The sequence below is a fragment of the Strigops habroptila genome, chromosome Z, assembly GCF_004027225.2.
Source record: "Strigops habroptila isolate Jane chromosome Z, bStrHab1.2.pri, whole genome shotgun sequence".
NCBI lineage: Eukaryota > Metazoa > Chordata > Aves > Psittaciformes > Psittacidae > Strigops > Strigops habroptila.
Window position 1 is genome coordinate 2,551,672 of NC_044302.2, and position 15,993 is coordinate 2,567,664.

The 15,993-nt window shown below is 63.2% G+C and overlaps 3 protein-coding genes across 9 annotated transcripts in view; 2 read left to right on the forward strand and 1 right to left on the reverse strand.

The window, feature by feature from the left end:
* Positions 1-4,520, forward strand: part of ANKRD11 (ankyrin repeat domain 11) — a 150,261-nt gene extending 145,741 nt beyond the window's left edge. For all 7 annotated transcript variants that reach the window (XM_030511997.1, XM_030511998.1, XM_030512003.1 and 4 more), the window contains 4 exons: positions 490-588; positions 694-837; positions 1,937-2,029; positions 3,235-4,520. In XM_030511997.1, coding sequence (XP_030367857.1) covers positions 490-588; positions 694-837; positions 1,937-2,029; positions 3,235-3,420 — 522 coding nt within the window. In that variant the 3' untranslated portion in view covers positions 3,421-4,520. The remainder of the gene's footprint in view (positions 1-489; positions 589-693; positions 838-1,936; positions 2,030-3,234) is intronic.
* Positions 4,521-6,260: 1,740 nt separating this feature from the next.
* SLC22A31 (solute carrier family 22 member 31) lies at positions 6,261-9,671 on the forward strand. The gene is made up of 9 exons (XM_030512466.1): positions 6,261-6,608; positions 7,129-7,232; positions 7,315-7,469; positions 7,578-7,746; positions 8,085-8,224; positions 8,314-8,422; positions 8,493-8,707; positions 8,819-8,930; positions 9,014-9,671. The coding sequence occupies exons 1-9, from the start codon at positions 6,261-6,263 to the stop codon at positions 9,360-9,362; spliced, it is 1,701 nt and encodes a 566-aa protein (XP_030368326.1). The 3' UTR covers positions 9,363-9,671.
* Positions 9,649-15,583, reverse strand: CDH15 (cadherin 15). The gene is made up of 14 exons (XM_030512017.1): positions 15,533-15,583; positions 13,732-13,884; positions 13,418-13,573; positions 13,176-13,320; positions 12,930-13,090; positions 12,600-12,728; positions 12,333-12,518; positions 12,004-12,257; positions 11,744-11,886; positions 11,427-11,663; positions 11,100-11,339; positions 10,540-10,676; positions 10,299-10,454; positions 9,649-10,219 (listed from the first exon to the last, which is right to left on the reverse strand). Exons 1-14 carry the CDS (start codon positions 15,581-15,583, stop codon positions 10,022-10,024), a joined length of 2,346 nt encoding a protein of 781 aa, XP_030367877.1. The 3' UTR covers positions 9,649-10,021.
* Between the last annotated feature and the right edge of the window lie 410 nt (positions 15,584-15,993).

Sequence of the window (15,993 nt, forward strand, 5' to 3'; positions counted from 1 at the left end):
AATTGGGCTGAGCTTGTGGAGCACCTTGCTCCCCAGGAGGGTGCAGGACAGATCAGGACACAGGCACCCTTCTCACTGGTGCACAGACTGGGCTGCTCCTGGCAGTATTTCTCCATGTGTCATCCCCTTCATCAGACACGCTCAGGCCCCTAAAGGGCCTAAGGGGCCCTTGCAGTATGTGGGGTGGTGTAAACTCTGGTTCTGTGTCTCAGAGCTCATGTCTCAGCACTGGACACCTCTTGCTCTGTTGTTTTACCCCTCACTGTGGTCTAGGCACAGGCAGCCCATTGTCCTTTGCCACCTGCCTGCTGAGGACACAGGCAGTATCTCCTGCAGCAGGCTCACTGCATCACGCTGCAGGGTGGCACCAGCTCCCTTGGCCAGTGTGCTGCAGGCAGGGTGCTGCATGGCAGGGGGTGCCGGCAGCCCCCTGGGCAGGGCACCCAGCAGCAGTGTTGGCTCTAACCCCCTGCTGCTCCATGCCCACAGATCGCACCACCGCCATCGCTCGCCGAGCCTCTGAAGGAGCTCTTCAAGCAGCAGGAAGCCGTGCGGGGAAAGCTGCGACTCCAGCACAGCATAGAGCGGGTAAGGGAGCGCTCCCGGGAAATTCTGCTGGGGAAAAGGTCCTGGATTTGCTCTGCCGGGGGAGCTAAGGCTGCCACGCTCACTGCTTCCTTTGCTCTTCCTCAGGAGAAGCTCATCGTCTCCTGTGAGCAGGAGATCCTGAGAGTTCATTGTCGGGCAGCAAGGACTATTGCCAACCAGGCTGTGCCCTTCAGTGCCTGCACCATGCTGCTGGACTCCGAGGTCTATAACATGCCTCTAGAAAATCAGGTCAGTGTCTGTCTTGATGGTGGAGATGCTGTGCCAGACCCCGAGGGAGATGTGCTTTTCTGGATGGAGGGAGGGACGTAGGCAGGAGTTTCTAATACTCTCCTAGGGCAGGCGCCTGTCGCCCACCATGGCACACAGATGCAGAACATGCTGCAAGAGCCCTGCAGCTTTGTCTGACCCTGCAGGTTGCCTACTCTGACTCAGTTTCTGGGATACCCTATGTGTGTGCCAGGGAAGGAAATACATCCAGAACATGGGGATACACAGGGAGCATGTCTTGATAGAAGCAGAAATGAGTCATGTTTATCAGTGAGTCTCAGGACCGTCTGCCCTTTTTCTTGATCAGGATCATCTACACCCTTGAAAGGTTTCTTTTACTACACTCTGGAAGATCTTTTCCTGTTGAAGGAAGGGAAGAGAACCATTAAAATAATTTCTGTCTGAATAGTGGCTTTGAAAGAGCCAGTCTCTATCTCACAGTCCACAAGAAATGGTCATTTCTTCCTTCTGTGCCAGGGAAGGGGGAATCGTGTCTGGTTTCTGCAGCTGGTGGCCATGTGGCTGCAGTTGGTCCCACACCATCCTGCCAGCACCCTCTGCAGCCCTGCAGCTGCGGCCAGCCTGGCTGCTCAGGGAAGCACACTGCTGCATTGCAGGAGGCATCCTGTGCAGGAACAGGATCCTGGAATTCATTAGTGACCTGGTGTATTGATCCCAGAGCCTTGATTTATCCCTCAGCATTTCCCAGCCAAGTGTCTGTGCTTCTACAGTGAAGATATTACAGTCTTGGGCATGTGTTGAAGCAGACAAGAGATATGTGAGTGCTCTGAAGGGCTGGCACGGACAGATTCTCTGCAAAGCAAGCAGAAATGGGGAGTGTGTGCGTGCATGCATGTGTGCCTCACTGCTGAAGCCTTGGCAGAGGGCTGCCAGAGCAGCTGGGAGCAGTGTGCTCTATTCTCCCTCCCTACAGGTATCTTTCTTGTTTCTGAGTGTGTGCCCTAAGAGGGGTTGGAATATGGCCTGTTAGACCTGTAACTGCTTAAAGTAACTCCAAGAACATCTCCTGTGTAATTCCTTTGTGCTGTCTTTTGCTTAGGGAGACGAAAACAAATCAGTCAGAGACCGTTTCAATGCGCGACAGTTCATTTCCTGGTTGCAAGACGTGGATGACAAGTATGATCGAATGAAGGTGAGAGGCTTGGGAGCCCCAGTGCATCTCTGGTACTGGGTGCTGCTGCTCTGCGTCCTGCCAGGAGGGATTCCCCAGGAGGGGTCCTGCCTGTTGCTATAGCCTGGGAACTGCTTTTGTGGTTTCCATAACCCTGCTGGGAGCAGGAATCCTGAGGTGGTACTGGGCAGCATTGCACGATGCAGGGTCATAGAATCCCGGAATGGTTTGGGTTGGAAAGGACTTTAAAGCTCATCCAGTTCCAACCCCTGCCACGGGCAGGGACACCTTCCACTAGAGCAGGTTGCTCCAAGCCCCTGTGTCCAGCCTGGCCTTGAAAAGTGGGATGGTTCCGTCTGCAATGTGGGGAGGTGGGAGCCTCTGTGAGGACTCAGCACAGTTGCCTCTGCTGGATCCAAAAAGGGGGGGTGGAAGACACGTTCTGGTGAGGGTTGTCTGTCTGGCTGGGACTTTGCTTCGTGCAATGTGGTCTGGAGCTTCTTGGTCAGTTAAACCCTCAGGGCCTGCTCTGCACCAGCAATGTGTGCTGCAGTGAGCTCAAAGCCTCTAGTGAACTTCAGGGTGTCTGTGCAGTGATTTGCAGAGTGCTCTGCAGAGCTCTGGTGGCACGGGAGGGAGCAGGGATGATTGTGCTTCCAGCTGGTGACACGGAGGGAGGAGGCAGCTCCCGTGAAGGAAGCAGGACCCTGCTCTCAGGCAGCCAAGGGCTGCTGCTGGGGCCAAGGGGACTGTCTGCTGCCAGCAGGGTCAGTGCTCTTGAGTGCTTACGAGCATTTAAAGGCTGTCCCACAAGGCCCTTTTGGGTTCACCCTTGCTCCTGCTGGAATTAGGCTCAGCAGACATCCCAAGTGCAGGTTGCCTTCCTAAAAGGATGCCTGTGGCATCCTTTGCTGCTCTTCCCACCACGATGGCTGCATGTCCTCTGCCTTTGCCAAGTGGAACATGCAGCAGGAGCCTTTCCTGTCCTCTCCTGCTTACCTCTCATAGTATCATAGAATGGTTAGGGTTGGAAAGGACCTTAAAGCTCACCCAGTTCCATGCCTGCCCTGCCATGAGCAGGGACACCTTCCGCTAGACACATTCACTTTGTTTTTGAGACTGATTCCTAGCTACAGATTGAATTCCTTCATTTATTCCAACAAGCATACACACTGTAGGCACTAAAATGATTGTTCTCTGCTTGTTCTTTCTTCCCCCTGACCCAGACGTGCCTGCTCATGCGCCAGCAACACGAAGCTGCTGCTTTGAACGCAGTGCAAAGGATGGAGTGGCAACTGAAGGTGCAGGAGCTGGACCCCGCGGGGCACAAATCCCTCTGCGTGAACGAGGTGCCCTCGTTCTATGTGCCAATGGTCGACGTGAACGATGACTTTGTCCTCTTGCCGGCATGACAGTTCAAAACCAGGAGACATCACTGAACACTGGCACGGACGGGAGCCCTCCGAGGTCGGGCGGTCAAGCTCACATTCACCCTTACCGCTTGCTGATGAATCCCTGGTCAGAGGAGGAGGAAGCAGCTATCGGCAGAAAACAAAACAATGAGAAAAATAATTGCACTTTCTTCACAACGTGTCCCTCGCTTCCAGACTGACGGCAGCTCCGCCGGGCAGCGGGCCAGGGCGCATCTCCTTTGCAGGGAGGCAGCCGGGCTGCGCAGGCAGCGGGCACGCACCGGCCGAGAGACTGGCAGAGGCGCGGAGGGAGGAGGCCAAGGACACCGTTTGCGTGTTGCAGAAGCTGCTGAGCAGGGCCAGCGACCCAACGTGATTCATGTACTTGTGAACACCGTGATTTTCCAGCTCTCTGTTTTTCCACCGGTGGCGGATCTCCGCTCGGAGAAGCTGCAGTAGGAAACCATGGGGGGTGGGTGGGGGTGTTTTGAGTTTCTCGTTCCATCCTGGGTATGTCTAAAAAAAAAAAACAAAATTAAAAAAAAAAAAAAAAAAAAGGACAAAAACTTAAAAAAAAAAAAAAAAAAAAAAACCAAGAAAAACCAAACAAAAAAAAAGCAAACAAAAACAAGTAGAAACAAACGGACAGTGTCCGGGTTGGGCAGCCGCGGCTCTGGAGGTGAGGACGGCTCCGGCGCCCGCAGCAGCCGCTCAACAGCCTCTGGGAAGAGCGCAGGAGCCGCCGGAGCGGCGCGGCCAGGCGGGCGAGTGGTGTCGCAGAGAAAGGACTTTGCCAACTGTGTTTTTAATGGAGTAAAATCCATGTGGTTTATATATTTTTTTTTTTTTTTCCTTTAATCTTGGGCATTTCGTTTCTCTTTCTGAGAACATAACTTGAAAACACTACAGAGCCAATACTCATATAAAGAAAAATTGTATCCCATAAATGCTGTACAGTTTTTATATACATTAACAATGTACTTTTGCTGCCTTCTAGATAATTTATTTTGCAACACATTACTGCACAGTTGTAAATAACTTATGTACTGTAACATCACTTTCAGTTATGTGTAAAGAAATAAATAAATTAATTAAAATTATCTTTGTATGTATAGTTCGCCCTAGGCAGCACTTGCAAGGAGAAAATATGGTCCAGGATGGTGTGCAGTGTTCCTTGGAAGCCTGTCTGGTGTGCTCAGGTACGCAGGGGTGGTCCAACCCATGGGCTGTGCTTCAGGGGTCTCTGGATGCTCACTTTTAACACCACATCAGTTTTCTCCTCCGTCCCCAGGCAGGGAGATGGCTTCCAGGGAGCGCTGGAGCCCAAGAGCCTGCAGCAGGGCTCACAGCCCACAGCGCTTCGTCTGGGATGCTGCTGCCCATGTGCCTGGGGATAGGGCCTGCCGGGCTCCCAGGGTGCTGCTACAGCCAAGGCCACGCTCCCCAACACCTCCTGCTCCTCTCTTTAATACTGACCCTCAGAGATGGGTTGAGGGGTCACTGCTGCCCCGTTGGCACAATTCATCCATGTGGAGCTGGTGTTGGGCAGCACAGCCAGGAGCACCCTGTGGTGCTGTCCCCACCCGCCATGCACCTCTGGCATAGAATCCCAGACTGGTTTGGTTTGGAGGGACCCTAAATCTCATCCAGCTCCAACCCCCTGCCACGGGCAGGGACCCCTTCCACTAGAGCAGGTTGCTCCAAGCCCCTGTGTCCAACCTGGCCTTGAACACTGCCAGGGATGGGGCAGCCACAGCTTCTCTGGGAAAAGTCTGTGCCAGCACCTCAGCACCCTCACAGGGAAGAACTTCCTCCTTATACCCAACTTAAATCTCCCCTGTTCCAAGTTTACCCTGTGCCACCGCAGCCCTATCACTGCTTTGGCTGTATGACTTCCCACAGAGCGAGGCCAAAAGCAAATGCAGATGTGATTTTGCAGAAGTGGAGCAGCAGGACAACACTGCTGTCCTTCAGAGATAGTGATTGTTAAATAAACTCTTAAGAGGGAAAAACAAAAAGCTTGTTTGCAACTCGGCTGCTGCGTTGGCACTGGGTGCAAGGGGAGCTCTGACCAGTTCCATTCCTGGGGGGGGGCCAGACCCCACCAGCCCCATTTGATATTTAGGGGTACCCAGGCGCATCTATGGGTGCATACAGCTAGGCGCTGGCACCCCCTACTGCACACCAGGACCCTCAGCACCGACTGGGTCCCCCAGTGTCAAGGGGGTTCCTTAGCCTGGAACATCACGGAGGGTGGGAGGTGAACCTAGCTTGAAGTTGGGGAGGAAATCGGGCTGGAGGGTGACAAATTGGGCTGGGGGGGTGAACTGGGCTGGGGCGGCACTAACCGGGTGGGGTTGGGGGGGCAAATTGGGTTGTGGGGGGTGAACCGGGCTGGCTGGGAGGAGATGCATCAGGCTGGGAGGTGGCAAACTGGGTTCGGGGACGAACCGGGCAGAGGTGGGAGGGCGGTGAATCGGGCTTGGGGGTCGAATCGAGCTGGGAGGGGGCGAATTAGGCTGAGGGGGAGAGAGGGGCGTGCGTGTGAACCGGACTGGGAGAACAAACAGGTCCCTGGTGGGGGGGGGGGCGGTGCGGCGTGAACCAGGTGTGGGCTGGTCTGGTCCTTGGGGGGCTGAACCGGTGTGGGTGGAACCGCGGCTGCCTGTCGGGGGGCAGAGCCCCGGAGAGCGGGAGGGTCAGTCCAAGGAGGGAGGTACTATGGCCGGTCGGGTCGGGGCCGTCCCCGCGGTGTTCGGTCCGCCCTGGTGCCACCCCCACCTGCCCGCGGTGCCCGGTGCCGGTCGGTCGGTCTATCGGTGGGTCGGTCGCGGAGGGCGATGCCGTCGGGGGGATGTCGGCCGCGGGGCCGTCGGGCGGCGGGAGGGTGGGCGCCGTGCTTGGCCCTGGCGCTGGGATGGGCGCTGGGGTGGGCTCTGGGTGCCGCCCCCCCCCACCGCTGCCGCCCCGACGCCGCGCTGCTGCCGCCGCCGCTGCGCCGCCTGGCGGGGGCCGCGCTGCTGCGCGCGGCCGTCCCGCGCCTCCGCGGCGGCTGGAGCCCGTGTCAGCTCTACCGGTACCGCGGCACCGCCACCGGCCCCGCGCGGCCCAACGGCACCGGGCCCTGCACACGCGGCTGGCACTATGCCCTGCCCACCGCCGGCCTCCGCTCCAACCTCGTCACACAGGTTGGGGGACTTCGGAGGGGTCCTGGGGGGTGCGGGGAGGGTGGAGGAGAGGGAGGGACACCCCTAAGGCTGGGGGGGGGGTCGTGGTTATGGAGGGGTGGGGGTACGGGAGGGGGGAAGGGGTTTGCGGGACGGGGGAAGGCTGAGGGGGCAAGGTGGGAATCTCAGCCCCAGGGACGAGGTGGGGACCCCAGCAAAGCCCTGGGTGTGCAGGGGGAGCACTGGGGGTGTCCTGGGGTGTGGGGGGAGTTTGCTTCGAGGGGGGCCATGAGGGTGCTCGAAGGGAGTCCTGTGGAGGGGCTTTGGGGGTTCCAGGGGACAGGGAACTAAGAAACGTCGGTGCCATCCCATCACATCTGGCCCCACGTTTCTGCTTGCGGGGGGGGGGGGGGGGGCCAAAAGCAAACCCCCCTGTAACTCACGGGGCTCCACCTTGCCCCAGCCCTGCGGGCAGCAGGGGGAGGGGGTTTGCCGGGCCCCTCATGCTGATGTTTCCCCTCCGTGTCCCCACTCGCCGCAGTGGGACCTGGTGTGCCACTCGCGCTGGAAGGTGCCCCTGGAGCAGACCACGCACTTGCTGGGCTGGACGCTGGGCAGCATCACCGCCGGCCTGGCCTGTGACAGGTACCCGGGGGTCCCCAGAGTGTCCCCTCCACAGCGCAGGGGTCCCCGTCCCCAGCCCCGCTCACAGCCCGTCCCCCGGCAGGTTCGGCCGCCGGACGGCCTTCGTGGTGTCCCTGGTGCTCGCCGTGCCACTCGGGCTGTGCGTGGCTCTGGCCGCGGACTTCACCATGGTCCTGGTGTCACGGCTGCTCTTCGGGGCCGCGCTCGCGGGCGCCTTTCTCTCTCTCTATGTGGCACGTAAGTGCGGTGGGGGGGTCACGGTGGCCTGGGCACCGAGGATGCTCCGGGGGTGCAGGTTACCCCATGGCCATGGCACCCCACTGTGCCCCCCTCGCCTCCTGCCAGGGCTGGAGATGTGCGACCCCCCGCACCGGCTGGGTGTGACTATAGTGGCCAGCTTCTTCTGGATCGCTGGGGAGTTGCTGCTGCCGGGGCTGGCGGTGCTGTGCCGTGACTGGCGGGTGCTGCAGGGCGCTGTCACCATGATCCTGGCTCTGCTGGCTGCCTTCTGGTGGTAAGGACCCCGGCCAGGGGCGGGAGGGGGGGTATGTGTGTGCTCTGGGGGGGGGGGCTGCCGCCCGCAGTGGGGCTGAGCTGAGCCCCAGGGCTGGCGCTGAGCCGTGCCCGGAGCAGCACCCAGCCCAGCGCACCCTGCCTGGGTGATCAAAGGCTGCCCGGGGCCCTTCAGGCAGAGCGCGGGGACCCCCCCGCCCGAGGTAAATGTTTGCTCAGGCTCGAACTCGAGGGTTTCTGGGCAGCGCTGCTTTGAAGCCGGGAAGGGGGGGTCAGAGCCGAGGGGGGGGGGGGGGAAGGCTGTTGGGGAGCCCCGTGACACCAACACTCGTGTCCCAGGTGCCCGGCACTGCTGCTGGAGTCCCCGCGCTGGCTGCTGGCCACACGGCAGCTGGAGAGGGCCAGGAAGACCCTGCAAGCGCTGGCCGAAGGCAACGGCTCTGATCACAGCTCCTGCCACCAGCAGAGCCTCTGCACCGGTGCGTGCCACCGGGCCCCCTCTCAGAGCCATGGTGGTGGTGGTGGTGGGATGGTGCTGGCTCTAACCTGGGTCCCCCTGTCCCTGCAGAGCTGCAGTCTCTGTCCGAGGGGTCCCCGCAGCCCCGGTACCACGTTGTCTGTGAGATCTTCGGCACCAGGGTCATCTGGAAGAACAGCGTCATCCTCGGCTTCACAGCGTGAGCAGGGGAAGGGGTGCCGGGGGGGAAAGGGGTCCTGCCACAGCCCTCTGATCCCACTGTCCCGCAGGTTCATCGGCTCCGGCATCCGCCACTGCTTCACCCGCAACATGGCCCCCCACCTGCCCCACTTCTTCTCCTCCTACTTTGCACTGGTGGGCACCGAGGCGACCGCCTGCCTCTTTGTCTTCCTGACGGCCGAGCGCTTCGGGCGCCGCGCCATCCTCCTGCTCTGCACTGTCCTCACCGGCATCTGCTCCCTCCTGCTGCTGGCCCTCACCCAGTGTAAGGATGGGCACAGAACCCCCACTCTCCTGGCCAGGGTTGGGAACAGGATGCTTGAGGTGGTGTGTGTGCAGGATTTGACCCCTGATGGTGCTTTTCTCCCTCGCCCAGACTTGCTGGAGTTCATTGTCCTGACCCTGTCTGTGGTTGGCATCACCACATCACACGCCGTCACCATGCTCAGCATCTTCTTTGCCAGCGAGGTCCTCCCCACTGTGGTCAGGTAAGGGGGGAGCTGCCACCCTTCTCCCTGGGGTGAGCTGGGCAGGGTGTCCTGGGCCCTCTCTAAGCACATTTCCCCCACAGGGGTGCTGGGCTGGGGCTGGTCGTGGGCGCCAGCTTCGTGGGCAAGGCAGCAGCCCCCATCACCGCCATTCCCAACAGCCGTGGCTTCTTCCTGCACCACCTTGTCTTTGCCTCCTTCACCATCCTCAGCATCCTCAGCATCATGCTGCTGCCGGAGAGCCAGGGCCACAGCCTGCCCCAGTCCCTGGAGGACGGCGAGAGGCAGCGCCGGTCCCCCTTCTTCCACCAGCCACCCTGCGAGGACCACATGCCCCTGCTCACCTCCCCCGGCAGCCAACACGACTACTCCAACCTCACCACCTCCACCACATTGATCACGGGCTCCACAGTCACCCCCAGTGAGATGTAGCCATGCCCCCCCACCCCATACTGGAGTCACCCTACTGCTGGGGGGCTGAGCACGGTGCTGGGACCCCCATCTTTGGGTGCTCACGGGGATGATGGGGTGCACCAGGACACGTGCAATAGGGGGAGCAGCACGCCCACCCCACAGTGGGGCCGGATCCTGCCCCAGGAGGAGCTGTGCTGGGAGTCCTGGGGCAGGGATGATGCCCCCCTGCGGTGCTTGCACCAGGGGCTTGCAGGCTGCTAATAAAAGTGCCTTGTTCCTATGGGCAGCTGGTGAGATCAGGGCCCCTCACAGTGCCCCTGCCACCAGCCCCTTCTCTGGGATCTTTATTATGGGGGCAATAGGGGTCCCCAGCTCTATGGGGCTTATCCCCGGGGCATTCCCCTCCACAGGGCTGCCCGTGTCCCCAGCGTCTGCCTTCCTGGGGTTTGCTGGGCACGGGGTCCATGGTGCGTGCAGGCGTGCAAACCCCTGCACTGAGGCCTCTCTTGGTGCGCACACGTGTGCAAAGCCCCTGCATCTTGTGCGTGTCCATATGCAAAGCTGCTGCAGCCGGGCATGCCGTGCACATACGTGTGCAAGATCCCCACGGTTGGTTCCCCATCCCAGCCCCTCAGTGGGCAGTGGGGTGACCCCCTCCCCAGCCCCCCCGATCCCTGCTACTGCCCATAGAGGTCGGCCAGGCGCCGGAAGCGTGGCCCCCACTCGGTCAGGTAGTCGTAGTCCTGGTCCTCATCCGTCAGGCTGGAGACGATGGAGCTGAGGGGGCTGGCGACGGAGCCTGAGCCCTCATAGTCATAGATGAGGGCCGTGTCATAGGGGGGCACACTGGGGTCGCTGTCAGCCGCCTCCAGCCCCTGTGGGGACAGAGGGGCACCGTCACCCCACTGGGGATGGGGGGCCGGGGGCAGTTGGGGCATTGGGCCCCATCCGCACCTCGTTGATGAAGTCCTCGATGTCAGAGGGGCCGCTGCGCAGCTTGCGGGGGGCCAGTGGGGTGGCAGAGCTGAGTGGGGCGTCCCTGCGCAGCGGCGGCTTCACACGGGGCGAGAAGAGCTCAGGGTACCGGAGCTGGTTGATGTCGTAGGCGTCCTGCGGACATGGAGGGGGTCAGCGGGGCTGGGGCTGGGATGGGATGGACCCCCCCACCCCGGGGGTGTCCCCGGGTCCTGCTGACCTGGTCCTCCTCGCCCCCGCCCTGCTCGTCGTAGTTGAGGATGTTGTCGCGAAGGTCGTCCCGAGAGCGCTGCAGCAGCCCCTTGCGCAGAGCCCGACGGCGCCCGCGCACCCGCGCAGCCCCCAGCCCCACCAGCACTGCGGGCACAAAGCCCGGGGGGGCCAGGCCGGGGGGGGCCAGGGCCGGTGGGACATGAGGTGAGGGGGGTGCTGGTGGGGCTGTGGGAGTGGGGTGGGGATGTAGGAAGGGATTTGGGGGGTGATGGGGTGGAATGGGTAATGAGGGAAAGGGTTGGGCGGGTCTTAGAAGGGGTTGCTGGAGGGCAATGTTGAAGGGCATGAATAGAATGGGGTGTTCTGGACCAGAATAGGGTGATGAGGGATGTGGACAGGGAGAGGTTGGGGTGTTCTGGACCAGGATGGGGTGATGGCTGGGGGCCAAGGTGATGGATTGTGCTGGTGGGGTTCAGGATGCGTGGCCAGGACCAGCACCGCATGGTAGAGCACAGGGCTGGGGTGCCGGTTGGGGGCAGGATGGAGGGATGGGGGGGTCTCACTCACCAAGGAGCAGGATGCTGCTGCCGAGGATGATCACGAGGGCCCCGAGGGTGATGCCGGCCCCGGCGGAGGTGGCGGCCAGGACACTGTCCTCGCAGGTGCCCTCCCGGCCGCAGTGGCAGACGGAGACATTCAGGAGCTGCTGCTGCTCCCGCGGGGGGGTCCCCGAGTCCCGCAGCAACAGCGGGAGCGAGTAGAGCCCCTGAGGCAGCTCCGCCAGCACGGCCAGCACCGCGTGGGTTACTGCGGGCAGGGAGCGGGGCTGAGCGGGGGTCCCCCAGCGCCCCCCTATGCAGCAGCCCCCCCCCCACTCCCCGATCGGCCCTTTACCATTGAAGCGGGTGATGCTCCAGTTGCGGGCGAGCTGCGGGTGCTGGGGGCTGAGCTGGAAGTGGAAGGGGGCGCCGTGGGGGGGGCGGTCATCGTCCGTAGCCCCCAGGAGCAGGGTCCCGCCGCGTCCCGGCCGCCCGCAGAGCAGCGCCGCCGGCGGCTGCAGCACCGGAGCGTGGTCGTTCACCTCCAGGATCTCGATGGAGAGGGTGCCGGTGGCGGAGAGCGGGGGCTCGGCTGGGGGCACGGAGCGCGGGGGTCAGGGCGGGATGGATGGAGGGATGGGGGGGACATGGCGGGGGGGGGGGTCCGCTCACCGTCATCGCGGGCGAGGACCAGCGCGATGTACCAGCCACCCTGCAGGAAGGCGGAGGGGTGCAGCAGCTCCCGCTTGGTGCGGATGGTGCCGGTGTGGGGGTCCAGCCGCAGCCAGTCCGCCGGGTCGTAGAGCAGCGAGTAGCTGTGGGTGCAAAGGAGGGGGAATGATGACACCCCCCAAAACACCCACAAATGGCCAAGCGGGTGCTGAGAGGCGATGCAAGGGGATTGGGTGCTGATCCCATGGGCTGGGGCTCACGTGAGGGTCTGGAGCTGGTGCGTGTCGGGGTCGCTGGCAGTGTAGGTGGTGATGGGGGTGCCCGGGGGGGTCCCCTCCAGCACGCTGATCCGCCGCGGGTTCTCGCGGAACACGGGTGCCTCATTGACGTCCCGCACCCTCACCTGCATGGTGGCCAGAGCCCGGGGGCTGGCGGGGGCCGTGGGCTCCAGCGGCCGCTCGTTCTGCACCGACACCGTCAGCTCGAAGCGGTCCCGCACCTCGTGGTCCAGCGGCTGCCAAGAGGGGCTGTGGGTCAGCCCAAGCCATGGGACCCCCCATCCTGACCCACCTGGCTGCTCTGCACCTACCTTGGCCACGGAGAGCACGCCATCGTTGGTGTGGGGGTCAGTGCGGATGGCAAAGGCGCCCTCGGGGTCGCCCTCCAGGATGGTGAATTTGGCCAGCCAGTTGGGCGAGCCGGCCAGGTCCTTGTCATGCACGAACACTTTGCCCACATCCACGCCGACTGCCTGCTCCTCCACCTCCATGGAGAACTGGGGGGGAGCGGTGTGGGGATGGTGTCTGCCCCCTTGGGATGCTGCTGACCCTGCATGTTAACCCACCCCAGCCACTACCTCCTCCTTGGTGAACTCGGGAGGGTTGTCGTTGATGTCCTCCAGGTAGATGACAGCCATGGCAGTGGTGGTGAGCCCGTCCCCGGACATGTCAGCTGCCTGCACCGTCAGGTTGTACACCCCCATGGTCTGCAGGGAAGGAGGGGGCCGGTGCTGAGCCCCTTCAGCCCCTCAAGGAGCCCAGAGGTCCCGCAGCTGCTGGTCACGCATCGCATCCCCATGCCTGGGCCTGCTCATGGCTGGAGCTGTGGTCCCACCATCTCCAAGTCCCCGGTCCTAGTGCCACCCTGGTGCCACCCGTGCCCCCCTGATGCCACCCATGCCCACTACCTCGCGGTCAAGGCCAGGCCGTGCAGTGCAAATTTCTCCAGTGGTTGCATTGATGCTGAACATGCCCCCAGCACCCTGCTCCAGGATGGAGTACCGCACCACCGCGTTATCCGTGTCAGGGTCATCAGCATCCGTGGCATCCACCTTCATCACGCAGGTCCCTGTGGCCACAGGAACACCCTGGTGTGTGCCGGTGTTGGGGCTGGCTCATCCCCCCCTTCCCCAGCACCCCCCGGGTGGTCCAACCTGGCTCAGCACCCTCCACCACGCGCCCCGTGAACACATCCTGCCGAAAGAGCGGCCGGTTGTCGTTCTGGTCTACCACGATGATCTCCAGGTCGGTGGGGTCCTCCAGCGTCATGCCACCCAGGTCCAGTGCGAAGGCTTTCAGCTGTGGGCGCAGAGCGGGTGGGTTGGGGCTGGTTGTGGGGTTGGGGATGGTTGTGGGGCTGGTTGTGGGGCTGCGGGCGGGCAGGCAGCATCCTTACCCGGAAGCGGTCGTTCTCCTCCCGGTCCAGCATGGCGTTGAGGAACACCTTCCCGCTGAACTTGTCGATGGAGAAGATGCCCAAGGGCTCCTCGTCCACCCCAGGCCCCTTGATGCTGTAGATCACCCCCCCGGGTTGTTGCTTGTCCGACTTGATCTGGGGAAAGCAGGGCTAATGGTCCTGGGGCTGGGGGGTCTGTCCTCTGCCCTGTGCCCCCTGCCTTGAGTCTCCCCCCATGCCACGTCCCCCTTCCTGGGGGGGGGGTGCGCCCAGGGTGTCCCCCACCGCCTGGAACAGAGGGTGGGGGCTCCTACCTGCACCAGAAGGTGTGGGATGCGCTTGTGGTTCTCCGAGACGCTGATGGGGGGGATCACCCAGGCCCTCTTCACCCTCCGTGGAGCTTCCTGCTGCCGCCAGGCCTGGGGGCTGCCCAGGACTGTGACCCCTGTCTGGGCTGGGCTGGCACCCTGCGGGGGGACACGGTGCTGCCGGTGACCCTGAAACCTTCTGAGTGGGGTGCAGTGCTGGGGCAGTGGGCAGGGACTTGCGTGGTGCTGGGGTGCACAGTGACAGGCCCCCCTGATGGGGTTGGGTCTCGGGGAGAAGAGGGCACCCAGCTTCCCTGGGGGCTTTGTGTCAGTGGTCGCTTGACATCCTGATGTGATGGTGAGGGGCGTCCCACAGGAAAGGGGTACCCCACAAGTGCCCCCATGGGCATGGCTCCATGCCACAGCTGGGCTGTGCCCCATGGGACCCTTGCAATGGGGGCTGGCAGTGGCACCCCAGCCCAGGTCATGGTCACTGTGTGGGCATGGTGTAAGGGTCAGGGATCAATTTAGGCTGCAGGGGTGGCCTGGCTGGGGCACAGATCTGGGGTGCTTGGGGCTCAGGGAGCTGGGGGGGGCTGGGGTAGAGCTGGGAGCTGTGAGAGGGGGAGATTAGGAATGGAGACTGGGGAGCAGGAGCTGGGGGTGGGGCTGGAATCAGGGTCAGTGAGTTGGGGGGGCTCGCATGGGTTTTAGGGGCTGTGATAGACTGAGCTGGGGGTCAGGGAATTGGGGGGGCTGCAATGGGGGTCCAGCGCTGTGGGGAGCAGGTGTGGGGGCACACAGATGGGGGCTGGAAGAGGGGAAGGCAGCTGGGTATGCAGCCTCCCCCCCAGCAGCTCCATGCATCACTGTCAGGGTGCATCCTCATCCTGGACCTTGGGACACGCACTGTCCCTTCCCCAGAGAGGGAGCACATCTGGGCAGCATCAGGCCTTGCACCCACATCTGCACCCACTCGCATCTACACTGGGTTACACTGCTGGGTGCTGGGGTGCACTGAGGTGTTCCCTGTGCCCGGGACAGGGGGACCAGGGCAGGGGGGCTGAGCTGGGGGTCCCGGGGGGCAGCAGGCGGCTGAGCAGGGCAGGGGGCTGCCTGCCCCGGCTGGGTAGGACAAGGGGCTTGTTCCGAGGCTGCTGCAGGAGCTGCCCCATGGCCTCCCGCTCCCCCTCTGCCCTCCCCAGGAGAGACCCCCCCTTCCCTGGGAGGCTGCGGGAGCTCAGGGCGATGAGGAGGGTGGTGGGGGGCGATGGGGGGACTGCTGCTGAGGGGGGCTGCCCTGCAGGTCCCTTTTCCTTCCCCTGCTCTGAGCACCCGGCCATGGGGTCCAGGCCAGAACTCCACCAGCTCCATGTGGCTCAGGCCTGAGACCACGATGAGGGGCTCTGAGGGGACATGCATGGACAGGGGGGGTGCAGAGGGGTCTGGGACGATAGCTGGGGTGGGAAAAAGGGGAGCAGGGTGTTTCTGAGTGCCTAACCCTCCCCCAAATTCCATCTCCCAGCTCACAAAGGCGGGCAGTGTGCCGGAGCCGCAGGCCCCCCTCTGCCGCCGCCATCTGTGGGGTGGAAAATGCCTCAAGAGGGGCACCAAGCCCCCATCACCCCCATCCCCATCCCCACTGCCCCCGAGGATGTGCCTCCATGGGGTCTGCGGTCTGGCCGCTCCCTGGCACCGTGTCCAGGCTCCCCATCCTGTCCGGCCCTCCTGGGGCATGGAGCGGGGGGTCCCCATCCCTCTCCCAACCCCATCCCCATCTCCCCCGCCGTGTCCCCGCACCCCTTACCCGAGCGCAGAGGGGGGCGAGCAGGCAGGCGAGCAGGAGCGGGGGGCCCATGGCGGAGCGGGGCGCAGTCCGGCCGCCGGCCCCGAGCTAAAATAACGGCGGGGCTGGCTGAGTGACAGCACATGTGCTGCGGCGGGCCGGGCCCCCCCCGCACCGGCACCTGCCCCGCCGCCCCCGGCCGCCAGCCTGCACCCGCCGAGGGGCCCGAAGGGGCGGGCGCGGGGGGCTCGGGGAGGGACCCGGGGGGGGACCCGCTGCCCAGGGCTGGGGCCGGGGGTGCGGGGAGGAAGGGGGGAAGCGGCCCCCGGGGCAGGGCGGGCGGGAACGCGGCAGCTGTCGCCGGGCCCACCCCGGGATGCCGCGACGGGGCGGGCGGGAGGGGGAGACCCGGCCCCGCTGTCCCCGCCACGGCTGGGCCGGCGCCGGCGCCGGCACCGGGACAGGGACTGGGGGGTTCTGCC

Coding starts and splice junctions, on each gene's coding strand:
- SLC22A31 (XM_030512466.1), top strand. CDS start 6,261: ATGCCGTCGGGGGGATGTCGGCCGCGGGGCCGTCGGGCGGCGGGAGGG. Junction 7,233..7,314: donor GCCGGCCTGGCCTGTGACAG/GTACCCGGGGGT, acceptor GTCCCCCGGCAG/GTTCGGCCGCCGGACGGCCT. Junction 8,225..8,313: donor CCAGCAGAGCCTCTGCACCG/GTGCGTGCCACC, acceptor CTGTCCCTGCAG/AGCTGCAGTCTCTGTCCGAG.
- CDH15 (XM_030512017.1), bottom strand. CDS start 15,583: ATGGGCCCCCCGCTCCTGCTCGCCTGCCTGCTCGCCCCCCTCTGCGCT. Junction 13,091..13,175: donor GGTGGAGGGTGCTGAGCCAG/GTTGGACCACCC, acceptor CTGTGGCCACAG/GGACCTGCGTGATGAAGGTG. Junction 12,519..12,599: donor CCGAGTTCACCAAGGAGGAG/GTAGTGGCTGGG, acceptor GCTCCCCCCCAG/TTCTCCATGGAGGTGGAGGA.